Here is a 20,955-nt window from a genome sequence, read left to right as displayed (position 1 = left end):
TCGGCGAGGCGGCGGGCCGCACTTCCGCCTCGGTGTCAGTGGGTCGCGGGCCTACGGGGCGGGGGCGGGGCGGCAGCGAGCTTGGCCGGCAACCCAGGGACCCGCGTCCAGGTGAGTGGCCTCCGCCGCCGCCACGCGAAGGCTCGGGACCCCGGCGAGCTGCGGGGCCTGGGCCGCGAGCTGGGGCTGGGGCTGGGGCTGGGGCTGGGGCCGGGGCGGGGAGGGGAGGGCGGGCCGGGCAGGACCCGGGTCCGCAGGCCGCCTCCAGCCCCGGCCCCGGCCTCGACCCCCACTGGGAGGTGCGCCCGGCCTAGGCCGCAGTCTGGCGCCCCGGGGAAACTTTGGGAGGAAAGTTCCGGCCGGGCCTGGGGCCTGGGCCTGGGTCCCGCGGCCCCCGCACCTCTCCCCCTGCGGTCGCCCGGCAACGGCGGTCCCGGGAGCCCCGGCCCGGCCCCCCGAGACCCCCAGCCCCGCTGCTGCCCCGCTGAGCAGGAAGTGGGGACGGGCGCACCTGCTCGCGGCCTCGCCCTCTCTCACCAGCTCACCGGGAACAGGGAAGGATTTCGTGCGCATTTAGGGCGACCCTGTAGGTGAGGAGGGCGAGTTCCGCCGGGAGGAAGGGCAGGGAGACGCAGCCCCACTCCGACCCTGGCCTTCCTGTGCTGCAGGCCTGTGTGCACGTCCTCCCGGGGAGGGTGCCCGCGAGCCCTTGTCCATTCCCCTGGGCTCTGTTTTTGTTTTTAATTTATAAATCTTAACAGACACACGGTTGAGAACTTGCTACCTAACACCTGTCTTTGGTAATGTAATTTTAAGAGGTTCCTTCTTTCGCCAGTTATATTTTGGTACTCAGAAGAATATGCCTTTAGACTTTCCAAGTTTATAAGCCCAGATCAAGACTGTTAGGTCGTCACAGCACCTCAGCCTCCCCGCTTCATGGGAGGACCGGCGGCGAGGCGGTGGGTGTCGGGGTGTTGCAGGCTCTCCTGGGGTGAGGGTCACCTCCCAGGGGCATTTCCATCTGAACCGTCCTCTAGGACAGGCCCTGGCCTGGCCTAGCTCCGGCAGCTTTGGGTTGACTGCCCGGGACACCTGGAGAAGGGGTCCCATTCGGTTTGGCTGGACAGACGTTTCTCGAATGCCTGCTGTGGGCCTGGCTGGGTGCTGTGCGGCCTTCCCACCCGCTGGATGTGTGGCGAGGACGGCGGAGAGTTGAGGAGCCCGGAACTGGTGCAGGGGCCACATGCTGGGGAGCCACGGCCATCCCTGCTGCCCTTCCTAACTGGTGCCCGCGGCCTCCTTTCTGGCTGTCAGCCTCAGCTCCTTCATCCGGACACGTAGCACTTTGCTGATAAGAGGAGCAAACGAGATCATTTTCTTGTTTTATGTTTTGAGATGGAGTCCCGATTTGTTGCCCAGGCTGGAGTGCAGTGGTGCGATCTTGACTCACTGCAACCTCCGTCTTCCGGCTTCAAGTCATTCTCCTGCCTTAGCCTCCCATGTAGTTAGGACCACAGGCGCCGGCCACCGTGCCCACCTAATTTTTTTATTTTTAGTAGAGATGGGGTTTCACCATGTTGGCCAGGCTGGTCTCGAACTCCTGATCTCAAGGGATCCGCCTGCCTCAGCCTCCCAAAGTGCTAGGATTCCAGGTGTGAGCCACTGCGCCCTGCCATGAAATCGTTTTCTACCACAGTCTCTGACACCTAGTGCGCGCCCCGGAATGCCAGTTCCCTTCCCCTTGTTGAGGACAGGAACTTTGTCGGTGGCACTTCCTCCCTCCCCAGCCCAGTGCCTGCCACAGTGTCGTCTTTTAGAATGTGGCGATGAGTGAGTGGGTGACTGAGTCTTCTTCATAAAATTTACCGTTTTCTTCATGTGTCCATCTATTAATGACAGGTCGTACCCGAGCAGATGATAATATTTAATAATAATTGTTCCAGGACTGTTATGAGCGTGTTGTATTCACTTTCTTTGTGTGATCTTCACAACAGTCCACTGGCCAGGTACTGACATTATCCTTAGTTCATTCATGAGGAAGCTAAGGAACAGAGAGGTTAAGTAACTTACCTAAACCACACAGCAGTAAATTATGAAATATGGATTTGAACTCAGGCTCTAGGGTTCACACTCTTAAACACTACCCTGTACTGCCTTTTAATATCAAAATTTTCATTTAACATTTTTGTTTAGAATATTCTAATCATGCTGCATTACTGTGTGTCAGAATTTCGGGGTTTTGCTACATATACAACTAATAGACTTTCTTTTTTTGTGAGCCTGAGTGTTTACAAAGCCATTTCATTTTTTCTAAAATAAAGTAATTTACCGTTTGGCTATTCAGGATTTTGCCAGAATACCTTCCCTGCCACCCAGCTTCTTTGTTACTGGCAGATTCAGTGGTGGTCTCTGTGTAAAGAGGGAGGACTGAGGGGCATGGGTGCTGACAGGTGTGCAGTCCAGAGTCTGAGGTCTCCGTTCTGAGTTCAGTTCCAGTGGACTTCACACACTGCCTTAGAGTACACACGTAGGACATTTTTCTTCCATGCCTTGGGTGCATTGAGAGGGTCAGACTCTGCTGTGTTCCACATGTTAATGAGGGGTGCTATTTGAATGTGAAAAAATGCCACTTGACTTTCATCCCAGTGTCTCTCCTCCGTGCCCTCCAGGAGATGCCAGCAGATGGGTCTTGGATTTTTTTTTTTTTTTTTTTTTTGAGATGGAGTCTCGCTGTGTTGCCCAGGCTGGAGTGCAGTGGCGCGAACTCAGCTCACTGCAAACGCGAACTCGGCTCACTGCAAGCTCCGCCTCCCGGGTTCATACCATTCTCCTGCCTCAGCCTCTCAAGTAGCTGGGACTACAGGCACCCGCCATCACGCCTGGCTAATTTTGGGTCTTGGATTTGTCCTTAAAGCTCGCTCGACTTTTAAAGTTTTAGTACATTCAGCCAATTACAAAAGTGACATTTTGTATAAGGGAATTGTTGACACATTTTAGGTTCTTATGCTGTCTTCAAACAGGGAACCTGCTGTCTCCTCAAGGTGATTTCTTTAGTGTCCCCGTGCAAGCCATGTCTTGTCTGGCCGTGCAGGCGCAGCTGGCGCTGTGCCTTCCTGAGTCACAGCATCTTTGTGAAGGTAGCGTGCTGGACCAGGGCTCTTGGGTCCTGGGTGGGTTCCCACTGGCTCCTGCCTTCAGTGTCTTTGCCTGTAAGACGGATTATGTGTGGAATCTGTGTGAAAATACAACATCAAGTGTCTGATATGCTGTGGGTGCTCGGGACACCCTTGGTTCCACCACCTGCGGAAGCTGGAGCCACTCAGCAGTGCAGCAGCCACACCCTCAGGTGTCCCAGGATGTCTTTATAAGTCTGCCCCCAACTTGAATGGTCACTTATTCAAGAGTGACTTGTTTCAAACAGAACACAGCTCTGCCAGGCAAGGGTTTTCTCGGCTTCCGTGATGAGGGGCACCTGTGTGTGTAGTGTCACTGATGGTGTCGGGCCTCTGTGGGCAGTGCGGTTGGGTGTGGGCTGATTTTCTCCTAATCATTGTCATACTTCCTGTTTGGGTGTTGACATGTCGTTTAGTGTTTAGCACAGATTGTCAAGTACGAGGTTTGATTCCAAAATGTAGTACATTTTCAAGTTGATTTATAACCTTATCTACACTGAAAGGAAGTCAGTATTTGAACACGACTGATTATTAAAAAGGACCAAAGTCCTGAGTTAATATGGTGGGTTCTGGTTTGATAGTTTAAATGCACTTTCCACATATGCTAGTTGATTTGTAAATCTGCTGTCATTTTTGCTTTTCAGAGTGTTCTTGCTAGTGAGTTTCAGGCATGGTGTCACGGCCTCTCAGGCTGCTGGTTTGGGCTAGGGTCCCACTGTGGAAGCGTGGCGGTGTCCCGGCCCAGCCCTGCAGCTCTTGATAATAAACATCTGTTAAATGGTTCACAGCACTGTTTCTGTGAACTTTTTGGCACTTCTTTCCTTTTCCTTCGAGATTCAGAAAAGAACTTGGGATCATTTAGCAGAATGTCACAGCATCCACATTCTTTCAGCTGGAGCTTCTGCTGATGCAAATCCTGTGACCTCTGAGTTGAGCTGAGTGGTGGAAGTGAGCTTTTATAAGGGACTGGATCTGAGACTCGTGCCTGATGTGTGTGGCTGTTTCTCTTTGCTTGCCTTCTTTTTTCAGTGAAACACTTTGCTTGATTTATTTTGAGAAACAAGCTCTGGGATCAGTCCTGTTGAGCTAGTGGCTGGCTCCATAGTTTGGGGCCTGAAGAGGTTCCCGCGCCCTCAGGGCTTATGGTGGTCATCGGGCCTGTCTCCTGGGTGTAAGGTGTGTGCTTCTCACCTGTGCAGTGAGGACCTGGGGGCTGTGGCCCTGACGCTGAGGCAAGTCAGGGGTGGGAAGGGTCTGAGGGTCTCTTGGCTGAGCAGACACTGAGCACATTTCTTTATCAAAGGGGCTGGGACCACAGCCTTCAGGGGTGCCCAGAGAGGGCCTGTTGTGGGCTGATATGGGGAGTTCTTGGAGGAGCACCAGGCAGGGAGGACTGCAGCGTGTAGGGAGTTGTGTGGAGTTTTGGTTCCAGAAAAGACAGAGGCAGCTGTAGAGGAAGGAGGACTATGGTGTGGAAGTGAGTGCCTGTGCCTTGTACTGAATAAACCTAAGGCTGATCCAAGGCTGATCATGAGAAAGAGCCCCCTGTAACCTGGGACCTCGTGCCACTGTGCTCGGCCAGAGAGCGACTTCCATTGCCTTAAAACTGGGGTGACTGTGATTCAGTGACATTTCGGTGACTCCGATAATGACGGCAGGTGTCAGGTGCGCACAGGGTGTGGGGCTACCCTCTTACTGTGAAAGAGGACCCGGGCTGGAGCTGTGGTGGTGAGCTCCTGCGAGTGCCCTGGCTCTGGCTTGGCCTCTCTTGATGGTGTAGCAGAGCTGGGAGTCTCGCTGTAATCATCACCCGTCTTCCAAGTCAGTCTCACCTGTGGGAAATGCTGGAACGAACACCTGAGCGGAAGCAGAGCCAGGGCAGTGCCTGAGCTGGGGCCAGGGGAGAGGTCCCAGTGCAGAGGCGCCCGAGGAGCCCTAGCGCCTGCCCCACAGCTCCTGCCCGGCAGCTCCGTTTCTGCAGTGGTTCGGCTGTCAGGGGAGAAGGCTCCTGGGTTAACATCATGGAGTTTTCACCCCTGCTTCTCATCAGAAAAGCCAGAGGAACTTTTTAAAAGTGTAGATTCAAGGCCCAGCCCCAGCTTCACTGAGCCTGGGTTTCCTGGGAGGGGCCCAGGAAGACAGGTGTTTAACAAGCTCGGGAGGGTCTGGGGTGGGTCCTCAGCAGGGAGTCCAAGTGCTGGAGGCCCACGGCGGGGTCAGGACCCTATTTTAGATCAAGGACCCCTTTGAGAACTTCATGAATATGAACAATCTGGGTCATTGTTCTGGGGAAAAAAATGAACACAAATTTTTTTTCCTGTTTTTTTTATTTTTAAATTAATATTTTTTTTTTTTTTTTTTTTTTTTTTTGCAGAGGGTAGGGGGGTTAGAGATTCGTGGTTTTCCCTGACCTTGATTTGAAGCCCTGCCTGTAGGTGCTCAGGAAGCACAGTTGGCAGCCACGTGGGCAGGTCTGATGTTAGGGTGACAGGTTTCTCAGCACAGTGGACCCTGTTAGGGCTGCGCAGGATGAAGATGGGCACAATGGTGAGGAGGGCCTGGAGCCGAGGCCACAGAGAAGGAGGCGGCCAGAGGACAAGGAGGCACTCCAGCGAGCCAGCCACTCCTTGGCTGGGCGGGTGCCCTGGGGAAGGCCAGGAGCCCTGCAGGACAGCAGCCTCTCACCCGGCTCACTCCCTTCCCTCTGCTGTCTTAATTTTCCTCCCACTCCCTCACCGCGTCCTCCGCCTGCTGTGGCCCCTGCTGGGTTGTGAGATGTGGGTACAAGGTGTCTCCTTCTCTTCTAGCTGTAGTCGCAGGCTGTGCTCCTCTCGGGGCCGTTGGTTTTGATCATCGGAGATACACAGCGGCGGCGGGTGGGGGGCTGACCGGTGCTGCTGCTGCTCTTGGAGTGCTCTCCCTGCCCTCTGGCTTGGCTTTCTGAGAGCAGGGTGCCCGTGAGCTGTGGGGCATGCGCCCTGTCCATTGCCTTCTCACCCAGTCTCGTGGGCTGCATTGGAACAGCTTTTTATTGTGTTGCATAAGGAGAAGGTTGATTAAAACAAATGTTTTTATACGGAAGAGCTTGCATTCATCTTGTGTGTTTGGAAATACATTGTACTGCATTACAAGGTTCCTCGAGGTGCGTGATGTATTTTTGACAATTAATATTCCACAGGAAGCAGTTAAGTCAGCGACAAGACTTGAGGGAGTTGACTGTGGTGAGTGGGGTGCTAGACTCCACTTCCGGGACGGCGGGCCACGTTGGCCACGAGGCCCAGCGGGAAGAATTGCCGCTCCCCACAGCTGCTTCTTGGGACCAAGCCGGGCTCACCTTTGCCTGCCTCTCAAGGTCACCCTCTTGGCATGGAGAATGGTAAACAGTGGGGGTGCTGCTGTCTGCACAGTAGGAGAGGTTCACCTGCCTTTCTCATTGTAGAAACTGTTCTGCGTGAATTCCGGACTGATCCAGAGCCCTCGTGCTCCTAGCAAGTTTGCCTGGCTGGCACGCTTAGCACAGGGCCTTCCTGAGTCAGGGTTGGGCCATTTGTGTGTCCACGCTGGTGTCTTAGGATAAACGACTGAAATCTGTTCTTTTTTTTTTTTTTTTTTTTTTTTTTTGAGACAGTGTCTTGCTCTGTCGCCCAGGCTGAAGTGCAGTGGCGCAGTCTCGGCTCACTGCAACCTCCGCCTCCTGGGTTCAAGTGATTCTTGTGCCTCAGCCTCCTGAGTAGCTGGGACTACAGGCATGTGCCACCTGTAATTTTTTTGTATTTTTAGTAGAGATGGGGTTTTGCCGTGTTGCCCAGCTGGTCTTGAACTCCTGACCTCAAGTGATCCGCCTGCCACGGCCTCCCAAAGTGCTGGGATTACAGGCGTGAGCCACCGTGCCTGGCCTGAAACCTGTTCTTCAGCTAAGACGTGTTAAATTCTGTGTGGTGTTAGGTAGCTGATTTTGTGATGAGCCACATAGAGCCCCACACTAAGAAGAACCATACAGGCCTGAAGAAGGCGGAGAGGTTGTTCAGGTTAAAAAGCGCAGACCTAGAGCCAGTTGGTTCTGTGCTCAGAACGGCTGTCTCCTGGAGCTTCTGATGCAGTTGGACTTAACCTTATTTGGCTAAAGGATCAAAACCAGTGTTCAATAAAGGTCACTCTTGATTCCATCCCATTGCCACCAAAACACAGTGCATTTAAGGGCAAAGGCCTGAGCGGCCAGTCGTACGTGCCTCACTCGTGACGGGCTGCAGACAGTGACAAGGAAAGACAGCTGTGCACATCCCCCTTTTTAAAAAAGGTCATTGTTGTGAATGGCATATGACTTGTTTGTTTGATTCTAAATTTATACAAAATCTGTAAAAATAACCATTAAGCTTTTACAATGACAGGAATATTAAGGCTTGATTTTTTTCCTCAACAATTGGTAGAAAGCATGTTTCAGTGAGCACAGACGGAGCAATCCAGGGAGGTCTGGGAAGGAGGAATGGGGCCTGGTCTGGCAACGTCCTTGACGGCTCTCCATCGTCGTGGGGTTGGTGTTTGAGAGGTAGCTGTGGCCCGGGGCCGGCTGCCATTCCCGCGTCTCCTCGCAGAGGCCTGGACCTGCGCCTGGGGCTGGCAAAGCCCCCTGCTCTCACTGCCGCTGCCACCTCCATCTTCCTCCACTCTCTGGTGGGGCTGGGCACAGGCAGGGCACGGTCCCATGATGGCTCAGCCCCATGGGGCCCCGGGACACTGTGTCCAGGATGGGCGCCACTGCCGTGGGTGACTGTAGAAGTGAAGTCAATTTAGCTGATCAGCATCGAGCATTCAGTTCTCCCTCACGTTTCAAGTGCTTGTAGCCACCTGTGGCCCATAGGGACTACACTGGACAGATGACATTTCCAGTGCCATAGGAGAGTCTACAGCTTAGCTCTGAAGCTGTGAGATGTTGAGTCTTTGTTTTAGTTTTGTTTTTTTGCAAAAGAAACGAGATTGTGGCCTGGTGGCCAGCTGGGTGTCAGTGGGGCGAGGGCTTCTAGGCATCCGGGTGATACATGGGCTGAGTTTGCGAAGTGGATGTGTCAAGGCTGAAATGCTAGCCGAGAAGCGTTGCCCACGCAAGGCTTGGACACGCAGGGAGGGATGAGGTGTCCGAAAGGCCCTGACCGGTCACTCCTGCCCCAGGGCTTAGAAGGTGCTGGGTGAAGAGAGCTGCGCCCCTGTCCCTCAGCCCCGCCCCTCCCCCTCAGTGCCACACGGAGGCGCAGGCATCTCACACCAGGTTCTCCCTGGGTCCGTTCATGTCACAGCAGGCTTTGTCTTGCTCTCCATGATTTCATGTTCCTATCCTCCAGCCTTGATCCGGGGGACCTTCTGTGCTTTAATTTCCACAGAGAGCTAATTCTGTCCTTAAACTTTGTGACTCTGATGCTTGTAGGTGACACTTGTTTCCCTTCCTGGTGCCCTGGCAACCTCGCAGTGTTACGGTAGCATCTTTCCAAGCGTTTGAGTGGCCAGGTTAGGCCCTGCCAGGTCGCCGACTGCTCTGGGGAAGGAGAAGTCCTGCAGGGATGTGACAGTGGCTTTGGTTTGCTCCTTGGCCGGCCCCAGCCTGACCTAGTTCTGCTCTGCACTGTGGTTGGGCTCACGTGTTAGCCTTGACCTTGAGCAGATGGCAGGTGCTCTTCAGTACACGATGCCGCACCGGGAACTTCGCTTGGTCCTGGAAGCTGGTTTGATGTGCGCATCGGCTTGAGCGAGTGTGGGGATGGCCGAGCTTGCCTCTTGGCTCAGGCACTGAAGATCTTCCTGTGGGTCCTCTGGGGTCACTTGCTCTGTGGTTGTGCTGGATGTGACCTCTTGTGGGGCAGAACCAGGCCTGTGGAACCCATTCCCTGTGGCTGCCCTGGCACCTTGGCTTATGATTGCTGCCCCCATGCCCAGCTGCCTCCCTGTGAAGCTCAGCGGGACCGCGGGGACTGAGGGACTGTAGGACTGTAGCTCCCCGGCCATGCCTGACCACAGTGTGATCCCTACGGGAATGAGTTTGAAAGTCTCTGCCAGTGGCTTTGACCTGTCAGGAGGAGGAGCACTCTTCCGAGTGGAAGTGTTGGATGTGTTGGATGGGGTCCTCATGGTCCTTTCTTTCTTTCTTTTTTTTTCTTTTCTTTTCTTTTTTTTTGGAGCCGGAGTCTCGCTGTGTCGCCCAGGCTGGAGTGCAGTGGTGCGGTCTCAGCTCACTGCAACCTCCTCCTCAGGTTCAAGCTATTCTCCTGCCTCAGCCTCCCTAGTAGCTGGGACTACAGGCACCTGCCACCACGCCCGGCTAATTTTTGTATTTTTAGTAGAGATGGAGTTTCACCATATTGGCTAGGCTGGTCTCGAACTCCTGACCTTGTGATCCTCCCACCTCGGCCTCCCAAAGTGCTGGAATTACAGGTGTGAGCCACCACGCCCGGCCCCTTAGGGTCCTTTCTAAGATAGAACCCCATCCTTGTTAATGGTGGGAACGTTTTCCCTTTCAGCAAAATGCCACATAAGGCTCTGTGCACAGTTGTTTATTTGTTAGTGCTGCTTGCTGATGTATTTTTAAATTATGAAATAAAACTTATATTTTCTTTCTTTTCTTTTCTTTTTTTTTTTTTCGAGACAGGGTCTCGCTCTGTTGCCCAGGCTGGAGTGCAATGGCTAAATCTTGGCTCATTGCAACCTCTGCCTCTCAGGTTCAGGAGATTCCCCCACCTCAGCCTCCTGGGTAGCTGAGATTAAAAGTGCGCGCCACCATGCCTGGCTAATTTTTGTATTTTTTGGTAGAGATGGGGTTTCACGATGTTGGCCAGGCTGATCTCGAACTCCTGACTTCAGGTGATCTGTCCACCTTGGCCTCCCAAAGTGCTGAGACTATAGGCATGAGCCATCGTGCCTGGGCAGAACTATATAAACTTGGAATTGATATTTAACCTCAGAAGTGATTTTCGAATCATCTTGTGATCAGTGCACTCTCTGTGTCCAGCATATCCGGGGTGCCCTGCCTGTTTCTGATGGACAGAGTAACGACATGTAATTGAACTTCCAGCAGGTCACCCGTGGTGGTCAGTACCGGATCTCCAGTCTCATTCACCGACTTCCTGAACTGTCAGATCTGCTTTATTTATTTATTTATTTGTTAAGAGACAGGGTCTTGTTCTGTTGCCCTGCCTGGAGTGCAGTGGAGTAATCATAGCTCACTGCAGCCTCCAACTCCTGGGGTCAAGCAGTCCTTCTGCCTTAGTTTCCTAAGTAGCTAGGACTTACAGGCACGTGCCACTGTGCCCAGCTAATTTATTTTATTTTATTTTTTTGTACAGACAGTATATCACTGTGTTGCTCAGGCTGGTCTCAAACTCCTGGGCTCAAGCCATGTGCCACCTCGGGTTCCCAAGGTATTGGGATTATAGATGTGAGCCACTGTGCAGGGCCCACATCTGAGAAAAACATAAAGATGGGTTTGTAAGACTTGAGTCCAAGTCTTCATACCACTGGTAGGACATTTTGAGATCTTGGTGGGACGGGGACAGCACCTTTAAGAAAGTGTGCTGGGGTCCTTTTCAAGGGACTGGTGAGTTCCCTGGGCTAGGGGAACTGACACTTGCTGGGGCCTGCAGGGATGGCGTCCTTGGGGCCAAGGAAGTGCCCCCCCCCCAAAAAAAAAGAAACTCTCACTGGAGAAGGACAAAGGGCAAGAGGCCAGCAGAGATGCCCAGCACAGACTCAGGCCCCGGGGTTTTTCTCTAGAAGTAGAAAAGGGAGAAGTTGACCAGAAAGAGCTCATTAAAACAGTCAGAAAACCCCAGCAAAGTTTGTTCCTGAAATACTCTCTCTGGGGATTGTTTTCTGAGTGCAAAGTGAGATCTGTGCGTGGAAGAACATATTCAGGAAATCAACTCTGCCTTCCTAATGCTTTTTCTTAAACATTTAACTTTCTGTATATTCCTCAACTTTGATAGAGTACTCAATTATGAAGCCTAACTTTTGCTTTTTCAAATTATTTTTAGTTTTTAAATTTTTATTTATTTATTAATAAAATAAACAGCCTCTGTTGCCCAGGCTGGAGTGCAGTGGCGCAATCTCGGCTCACTGCAACCTCCGCCTCCTGGGTTCAAGCAATTCTCCTGCCTCAGCCTCCCGAGTAGCTGGGATTACAGGCATGGGCCACTACGCCTGGCTAATTTTGTATTTTTAGTAGAGAAGGGGTTTCTCCATGTTGGTCAGGCTGGTCTGAACTCCCGACCTCAGGTGATCTGCCTGCCTCGGCCTCCCAAAGTGCTGGGATCACAGGCCTGAGCCACCGCATCTGGTCTCACCCAGGCCTCTGAGAAGTCCAGGAGTGGGCAGATGGGAGGAAGGACGGAGGACCTGGCTGGGGCAGGCACTCCTCGACCCCATGGGGCCATCTGTGCTTCCCAGCACGCCCTGGTCCTGCTGTCTTTTCTCCCTGCCCCCAGGGCTCACTCTGAGCTCAGCTCCAGGGTTGCCCCCTTAGGGACTTGCCCAAGAAGGGCCCTCCTGGGAGCACCTTTGTGACCGGCTTCATGAGGGCAGGATCACCACAGTTTCCACCGCAAGGCCTGGCACCAGGTAGGCTCTCTGTGAGTGTTTGTTGAATGAGTGAGTAGGATCATAGTTGTCTTGCACTGATCGTCTGCACAGTTGGGTAGTTGTGTGGGCTCTGGATAAGGCCTCTTCATTTTTCTGGGCCTTGGTAAGTGTAGAAAGAGACGCAGGGCATGGTGCCTGTTACGGCAACTCCTTCAGGAGTGACCGGGAGGCTGTGTTGGAATTCACTGTCGCACATGCAGATGTGGGGGTCTGAGGGCACTGTGACCTCTGGGTGCTCCTTTGGTGGTTGACGGGAAAGGCCTCCCCAGGTGGGTCTTCGGTCTTGGTTGGACCACACGGCACAAACACACAGTAGCAGGTGACGTCGGTGTCTCAGTTGTCCAGCCAAGCTTGTGTCTGACATCTTAATCCTCATGTTAAAGATTTCCTATAAGCTGTGATTGATTTACCTTTGACATTAGGACTTTTGTTATAGGCAGGGGAGCATTTGAAAAAAGGCAAGCGGGCCAGGTGCAGTGGCTCACATCTGGAGTCCCAGCACCTTCGGAGGCTGATTCGGGAGGATCGCTTGAGTCCAGGAGTTCAGCACTAGTCTGGGTAAAATAGACCCTGTCCCTACAAGCAGTTTTTTAAACAATTAGCCAGGTGTGATGGTGTACGCCTGTGGTCCCAGCTACTCAGGAGGCGGGGGTGGAAGGATGGCTTGGGCCCTGGAGGTCAAGGCTGCAGTGAGCTGTGATTGTGCCACTGATGCCAGCCTAGATGACAGAGCAAGACCCTGTCTCAAAAAAAAAAAAAAAAAAGCAAAAGGGAGAATAAAATGGTTTCTAATTCTAACTTGCTTTCTATTCTGGGAGGCTTTTCACATAGTGCAGAGCAGTAGATTTTTTTTTTTTTTTTTTTTTTTTGAGACGGAGTCTCACTCTGTCGCCCAGGCTGGAGTGCAGTGGCGTGATCTCGGCTCACTGCAAGCTCCGCCTCCCGGGTTCACGCCATTCTCCTGCCTCAGCCTCCCGAGTAGCTGGGACTACAGGTGCCCGCCACCACGCCCGGCTAATTTTTTGTTTTTTAGTAGAGACGAGGTTTCACCGTGTTAGCCAAGCCAGGATGGTCTTGATCTCCTGACCTCGTGATCCACCCGCCTTGGCTTCCCAAAGTGCTGGGATTACAGACAGGCGTGAGCCACCACGCCTGGCCAATTTTTTTTTTTTTAGGGTTCTCTCAAAAAGATATTCATATTATCGTGACTTTTTTTTTTTTTTTAAGACAGATTTTTGCTCTCATTGCCCAGGCTGGAGTGCAATAGTGCAATCTCGGCTCACTGCAACCTCCACCTCCTGGGTTCAAGTGATTCTCCTGCCTCGGCCTCCCGAGTAGCTGGGATTACAGGCATGTGCCACCATGTCCGGCTAATTTTGTATTTTTAGTAGAGATGGGGTTTTTCCATGTTGGTCAGGCTGGTCTTGAACTCCTGACCTCAGGTGATCCGCCTGTCTCAGCCTCCCAAACTGCTGGGATTACAGGCGTGAGCCACTGTGCCTGGCCTATCGTGACATCTTAAAAATGAGCAGGAATCCTCCTACCATCAGATACTCACTGTGTTTAGATTTCCACTGTCTTATAAATGTCTCCATCAAATCCTATCTGCCTATGTGTAGGCCTTGTTTGAATCCTGCTTCAAGCATCATTTTAATTGGTATGACTTTTTTTTTTTTTTTGGAGACAGGGTCTTGCTCTGTTGCTCAGGCTAGAGTGCAGTGATGCGACCATGGCTCACTGCAACCTTGATGTCCCAGGCTCAAGTGATCCTTCCACTTCAGCCTCCCATGTAGCTGGGACCATAGGTGGGCGCACCACCACACCCGACTAATTTTTGTATGTTTTTTAGAGATGGGGTTTTGCCATGTTGCCCAGGCTGATATCCAGCCCCTGGGCTCAAGCGATCCACCTGCCTCAGCCTCCCAAAGTGCTGAGATTACAAGCAGGAACCACTGCACCTGGCCAGTATGTCTTTTTTTTAAAGATAGCTTTTTTGAGGTATAATTGGCATATGATAAATTGCACACATGTAACGTGTATGATAGGTTTTGAGACGCATGTGCGCCTATGAAAACATCACCATAGTCAAGACGGTGAGAAGCCTTCCCTCTCCTTCTCTCTGTCTTTGTAATTGATTTGTTGGAGAGACTGGGTTGGTCATACATGGGTTTTGCTGATTGCACCCCCACATTCGCATGCAGTCGAACATGGTGTGCCCACGCCTAAGAAGTGGCTGTTCAGTCAAGATCACGAGGTTTCCTTTCTCCTCCTGGGCGCCTCCTTTTTCAGTGTGGTTGATTTTCTGCAGAGGCCAGCTCTGCTGGGCGAGGTGCCAGGGGTCCCCGTGGTGTGGCCTCTGGTCTCTGTACTTCCCTAGGTTGGGAGGTGTGTTAGGCTGTTCCTGTGTTGCTATAAAGAAATGCCTGAGACTGGGTAATTGATAAGGAAAGTAGTTTAATTAGGTCACGGTTCTGCTATATGGGAAACATGGCACTGGCTTCTGCTCAGCTTCTGGGGAGGCCTCAGGGAGCTTTTACTCGTGGTGGAAGGCGAAGCAGGTGCAGGTGCCTCACATGGCGCGAGGAGGAGTGAGAGAGACGCCTGTAAACAAGCAGATCTCGTGGGGCCTCATCCTTACCTAGGACCAGGAGGACAGCACCAAGCCGTGAGGGATCCACTCCCATGACCCAAACACCTCCCATCATGATGGCCTGCGTCCAACACCGGGGATCACATCTCAACAGGAGGTTTGGTGGTGGGGACATGTCCAGACCATGTCAGTAGATAAAGCTAGAAACTGGACAAACCTGGGCTCAGTGTTCCTGGCAAAACTGCTTCAGCAGTGGCAGTGTGATCTCTCTCTGGGAGGCACCCAAGGCTGTCTCTTGGGGTTCAGTGCCTGGATGCGTGAGTTCCCCAGTGTCTTCTGATGGAGATGGTCACGACCTGTGTGCCTTGTTCATCCGTTTGCTGGGATGCTTCCATAAAGCGCAATTTCCTCACCTGTTACCTGGCGACAGTGGCACAGCAGTGTGTGTAGGGAAGGCAGGACGCTATCTCCTTGATTGCCAGCTTCAAAATAACTTGTGGGCTACTGGCATCATCCACCATGACCAGTTAATCTCCTTTTTAGGATCTTAGGAACTCTGGACTTGAATGTATTCACCGTGTTTCAGCCTTTTCCCGTGTACTGGTGCTCAGATCGTCTCCTCTTTCTTGTGGGAGCTTCCGTAGGTTCATCCTGAGTCATTCGGCGAGAGCCCCTGGCGTAGCCTGTGTTGTGCTGCTACGGCAGTGCCACAGGCTGGGCAGTTTAGAATGAGCAGCAATGTGCAGGCTCCTCGTTCTGTAGTCTGGAAGTCCAGTTCAAGGTGCTGGTGTCTGCTGAGGGCTTTCTTGCCGTCATCTCATGGCAGAAGGTGGAAGGGCAAGAGAGGAGGGAAGAGAGGGAGAGAGGGAGAGAGGGGAGAGAGGGAAAGGGAGGGAGAAGGAGGGGGAGGCAGAGGGAGAGGGGAGAGAGCACACTAAAGGGGGCCAAAGTCACCCTTTTATTTATTTGTATTTTTTTATTTTTTTTGAGACAGAGTTTCACTCTTGTTGCCCAGGCTGGAGTGCAGTGGCATGATCTCGGCTCACTGCAACCTCTGCCTCCCGGGTTCAAGCAATTCACCCGTCTCAGCCTCCCGAGTAGCTGGGATTACAGGCGCTTGCCACCATGCCTGGCTAATTTTTTTGAATTTTTTTAGTAGAGACGGGGTTTCATCATGTTGGCCAGGCTGGTCTGGAACTCTTGACCTCAGGTGATCCGCCCACCTCGGCCTCCTAAACTGTTGGGATTACAGGCGTGAGCCAACATGCCCGGCCGACTCACCCTTTTATAACAGACCCTTTTATAAAACAGCATTAAGCCATTCCTGAGGGCAGAGCCCTCACAGCCCCACCACCTCTCAAAGGCCCCACATCCTAACATTGTCACATGGCAGTCAGATCTCAGCATGTGTTTGGAGGGACGCACATTCCAACTCTACACCCCAGTCTTTCTGGGCAAGCAGCTTCCTCGCTACCATGGCAAGAGGAGCCCAGTCCTGGATTCAGCTGCGTCTCCTCAGGAAGCCCTGGCTCCTCAGTGGTTCCAAAGGGGGAAGCATGTTGCTGCAGTTGTGAAGGGGACCTGAGTGAGTGACAGCAACTTCTCCTGTCTGCAGGGGCAAGCACACCCAGGCCGTGAGCAGGGCTGTCTGTGCTGGCCTTCAGGGGCTGCTGCAGGCTGGCTGGGAAGGAGGGAGGAACCAGGAAACACTGGAGAGTCTCTCAGGGGACGTGGTGGCTGTCCTGTTGTCTGGAGGGAAGCAGCCGCTGCTGCCCCGTGCGGCTGTGGCGGGGCTGCAGGATGAGCCGCTTGGGGGATCACCTAGCACTGGGGGGCTGTTCTTGCCCCTGGCGCCCTCACCCTCAGAACTGTGCAGAGAGCTCTGGGCTGGTTTTTGTATTTTTGACACAAGTAAGGATGCTGATTTTGGCTTCCTTCTCTTGTCGTTCATCAAACGCTGCTTTTCCTGATAGGAGACACTAACGCGCATGAGCTCTAGAATATTGAGCTAAGGTCGTTGGGAGAAAATGTAAGTTTGCTTCAGTTTATCCTGGTAGCAGCTAACTTACATAGCAGCCTCAGTTCCCTAGAATTGATGTTGGTTTCAGGTAGTTGTAAAATTTTAGGTATAATTTTCCATTTACTTATACAGCCACTTGTTCCAGCCTCTGGTGAATGTTTGCAATGATTTTCAGCAAAACTTCCTGAGCTGTGTTTGAACCTCGGATGCTGAACACCTCACTGAAGCTCATCTGTTCTCTCTGACTGCCCCCATGACTTTTTTTTTTTTTTTTTTTTTTTTGAGATGGAGTCTCGCTCTCTTGCCCAGGCTGGAGTGCAGTGTCGTGATCTCAGCTCACTGCAACCTCTGCCTTCTGGATTCAAGCGATTCTTCTGCCCCAGCCTCCCGAGTAGCTGAGATTACAGGTGCCTGCCACCACGCCTGGCTGATTTTTGTATTTATAGTAGAGACAGGGTTTCACCATGTTGTCCAGGCTAGTCTCTGAACCCTTGACCTCAAGTGATCCACCGGCTTCGGTCTCCCAACATTCTGGGATTACAGGCGTGAGCCACCACACCCTGCCTGCCCCCATGACTTTTCCCAAATTAATGTTTTATTGTTTTCTTACATAACTGTAGATAATGCTTTTAATTTTATTTATGTTAATTATTTATTTATTTATTTCGAGACAGAGTCTCACTTTGTCACCCAGGCTGGAGTGCCGTGGCACGATCTCAGCTCACTGCAATCTCTGCCTCCCGAGTTCAAGAGATTCTCCTGCCTCACCCTCCCAAGTAGCTGGGACTACAGGCGTGCGCCACCACGCCTGTATAATGTTTGTATTTTTAGTAGAGACAGGGTTTCACCATGTTGGCCAGGCTGGTCCCAAGCTCCTGGCTTCAAGTGATCCACCCACCTCGGCCTCCCAAAGTGCTGGGATTACAGGCATGAGCCACCATGCCCAGCCAATAATGCTTTTTAGAAACAACTCTTCTTATAGGGGTGAATTATTGGTCTGTTATTCATTGATTGATCTTACGTTATAAATGCTGCCTCTCGTTTACTTTTTGAAATTATGTTTGTGATGTGATAATTTATTTTACTAATTTGCTTACATGTAATTTAGATTGATTTTAGGATGGTGAATGGGTATTTTTAAAATGTTTTTAAACCATGAAACTTCTGGAAGCTAAGTATGCCAAAATTTTTTTCCCTTTAGATCTTCAGTGTCTATTGGATTTTTCCAAGAGAAAGTGTGTAAAATTCCTTACGCTGTAGATGTGGATCAGATACGATGATTGAATAGAAGAGCACGCGTCAGGGGCGGTGGAGGCTGGCTGCTGAAGGATGAACGGAGAGGAAGAATTCTTTGATGCCGTCACAGGTGAGTTGAAAGAGAACCAACTAGGGACGTACCGGAAGGGTGAACATCCCTAGATTCAGATGTTGGACCTGGCGTTTGGGGTGTAAAGATGCTCAGTAAAGCAGTGTGTGGGTGAGCGTTCACGATCCCAAACGCGGACTGTTCAGCAAAACCTAACGTCCATCTCAGAGGTAGGAAAAGCCTTGGCTTTGGCTCACAGGGTTTAAGTCTCCCGAGGAGTTTCCTGGGGTGTGGATATTTTCATTTGTCTCCTGAGATAGCCGTCCTCTTCTCCTATTTCTGCTTCATGAGGAGAACGTTCTAGACATGATGGCCCTGTCTTGCCTGGCCCTGCTTGACGCATCCCATCAGACCGCAAAGCCCTGGCTCCGTAGCGCGCTCACAGCCGCAGAGTGCAGTTATTTTTCTGTTTCGCACGCTAGTTTAAAGTGGCGGCATGCAGCCTGTGTTCCGAATGAAATCCTGTGGCCTAATTGAAAAGAATGTGTTTTGGCATCCAGTCACTCAAAAAAAGAAGAAAATGAAGACTGTGTTGCAGGGCTCATGGGCATGTGATGGGGCGGCTAGAGGAAAGGGCGGGCGGTGCTGGCAGCTTGGCCTCCCAGAGCTGCCCCTTCTCCTGGCACAGGGAAGAGCCTGAAACCCCTCGAGCTCGTGTCTTGTCAGGTCCTCATGTTCATTCTCCACTCTTCTGTGCCTCGGGAGTCAGCATCTGGAATTCCGCCTGTCTTTTCTGGAAAGGACCATTGCTGGTGGGAAGGGGCATCAGGAGATTCTCCTGGATGTTCCCTTGTCCTTAGGTGTCGGGATCAGAAAGGAGTGGCTTTGGAAATGTGGCCGCAGGCCAGGAATTAGTGACGATCTTTAGAAGCACTTCTGCAGTTACTGCCACTCAAGGATCTGTCAGAGTCTCTGTGGCCACGCCCCAAGGACACGTCGATGGCTCCGTTGGCACCTCCAGCCTGTGGCCCTGCCGGAGTGGGTGTGTCAGGAGGGTCTCTGTGGCCACACCCCGAGGACGTTGATGGCTCTGGTGGCGCCTCCGGTTCGTGGCCCTGCTGGAACGGGCTGATTGTCCCGAGGCTGTGCTGCTCCTGTACCTGTGCTGGCAGCCCAAGATGATTGACTTACTCTTACCTAAAACCCCAGGAGAAGGGGATGCTGTGCTCCTTACCGGCTTCAAAGGCTCAATTTCTAAGTCATTTTCCATGATTTCCTAGCTGAATTATCTGCAGCGTGTTTTCCTCAGATGCACTCTTAGAGGAGGGTCCGTGGAGCTTGCACCTCATCCGTGGTGGTTCTGTGTTCTCTGCTGAATCCCACACAGCGGAGGGGTTGTCAGGCTCTCACACCCGCGGGCTGCCCTCTAGTGGGATGCCACGTCTGTCACAGAGAGCGCAGCCTTGAGGTCCCTCCTCTCCTGGGAGTCTCATAGGATGTCCTTTTTGTCTGGGGTCTTGGTGTGACTGATACTTTCCCAAATGCCTCTGGGTGTTTTGTTGTTGCTGTTGTTGTTGTTGTTTTTTGAGCCAGTGTCTTGCTTTGTTGCCCAGGCTGGAGTGCAGTGGCATGATCTCAGCTCACTGCAACCTCCTCCTCACGGGTTCAAGCAGTTCTCCTGCCTCAGCCTCCCGAGGAGCTGGGATTACAGACGCCCACCACCACGCCTGGCTAATTTTTGTATTTTTAGTAGAGACGGGGTTTTACCATGTTGGCCAGGCTGGTCTTGAACTCCTGACCTCAGGTGATCCACCTGCCTTGGCCTCCCAAAGTGCTGGGATTACAGGTGTCAGCCACTGCACCTGGCCACCTCTGAGCTTTTTGAGTCAGTTTGCTGTGACTTCCCAGGGTCCCCAGCTGTGTGTGATGTGGTGCTCAGATGGACTCCACTGTTCTAGGAGCCACAGGGTGTGTGGGGCTGTGGGGCGCTGCTCCTGCATGGCAAGGTCTCTCCATGTGTCCCCAAGGGTGAGGTGGAAGGGACAGACATCTAGGTGACAAGAATTTTCCCCCTCAGTTCTTAGGCTTCAAAACAAATAATGGAAGGAAAAAACCACTTCATCTCTTCATGCGGTGAAATACCCATGCTAGAGGTAGACTCTCGACTCCTTCACCGCCTATAATACTCATCGGACTTTGTAACTCTAATTTCAAATGTATGTAAACTAAGCAGTTATTAAATGAATGACTTCATTAGGCATTTAATTTGTCTTAAGAATCAGTGCCATTCAAAGGAAAGGTTTGGAGGACGTGAACAGTGTGTATGGGATTAAGGGCTATGACCGCAGAGGGGCTAATACAAGAGGGGGTTTCCAAGGGAGCCGATGATAGGAGATCTCAGCTTCCTCCTTTGCTTATCTGTATTTTCTGTTTTTCTACAATAAATGCATGTGGTGTCTTAGAATGTTATTCGGCCATCCGTCTAGTGTTGGCTTGGTCGGAGGCTGCAGTGGCTGCCAGGTCTTAGAATGTTACTAGGCCGTCCGTGTAGTGTTGGCTGAGTCAGAGGCTGCAGTGGCTGCCCGGGATGTGCTGCTTTATTCTTCTGGGTGGGGGCAGGTCCTGCCCTGCAGAATTCCCTTAAGTAGGGAATGTTTTCAAGATAACTTCAGAGTGAGAAGTTAGAGATGTTGCTTTGGGGACAGAGAGCAAAACATGAGAGATGGCAGGGTATTTCAGAAACCGTGGGCCATTTCAGGATTCCTTTTTAACCCATCCTCTCAAAATCACGATGTCATCCACCCCAGCACTGCCTTTATGGATGGACTCTGCCGTGTGGAGGGGCAGGACACAGCAGCTTTGCTTTGTTCTCGTGGAGCCTGTAGCAGACTCGTCTGCGTGTGGGGTCTGACCGCAGTTGTCTGCCTGACCCTCCCGGGCCTGTGCCCCTCACGTGGAACCCTCAGACCCTGGCAGCATTGGGTGGTTGTCAGCTCCCACAGGCCCAGAGCCCCCACGGAATTGACTCATCGTGGGGCCCCAACCCCCACTCCATCCGGCTCTGGAGCAGAACTTGGCCCTTCCAGCGACTCAGACTGACAGGAGTTGAAGGGAGACGTATGTTCCTGTTCCCTAGCCGCCTTTTCTGTCCTGGGGAAGGGCCCACCCCACCAGGGCAGCGGCCGGCCGTTCTTCTCCAGGACTTTTGCTCCAGGAGTGCGTGCATGGCTGGATCTCACTCACATTC

At 52.2% G+C, this 20,955-nt stretch overlaps 1 protein-coding gene across 1 annotated transcript in view; it reads left to right on the top strand.

The window, feature by feature from the left end:
• The first annotated feature begins 23 nt into the window (after positions 1-23).
• OSBPL2 (oxysterol binding protein like 2) overlaps positions 24-20,955 on the top strand; it is a 57,168-nt gene continuing 36,236 nt past the window's right edge. The window contains exons 1-2 of the mRNA XM_032143197.2: positions 24-111; positions 17,604-17,768. Coding sequence (XP_031999088.1) covers positions 17,732-17,768 — 37 coding nt within the window. The 5' untranslated portion in view covers positions 24-111; positions 17,604-17,731. The remainder of the gene's footprint in view (positions 112-17,603; positions 17,769-20,955) is intronic.

This window comes from Hylobates moloch, unplaced genomic scaffold, assembly GCF_009828535.3.
Source record: "Hylobates moloch isolate HMO894 unplaced genomic scaffold, HMol_V3 SCAFFOLD_21, whole genome shotgun sequence".
Lineage (NCBI taxonomy): Eukaryota > Metazoa > Chordata > Mammalia > Primates > Hylobatidae > Hylobates > Hylobates moloch.
This window is presented reverse-complemented; position numbering and strand designations above follow the sequence as displayed.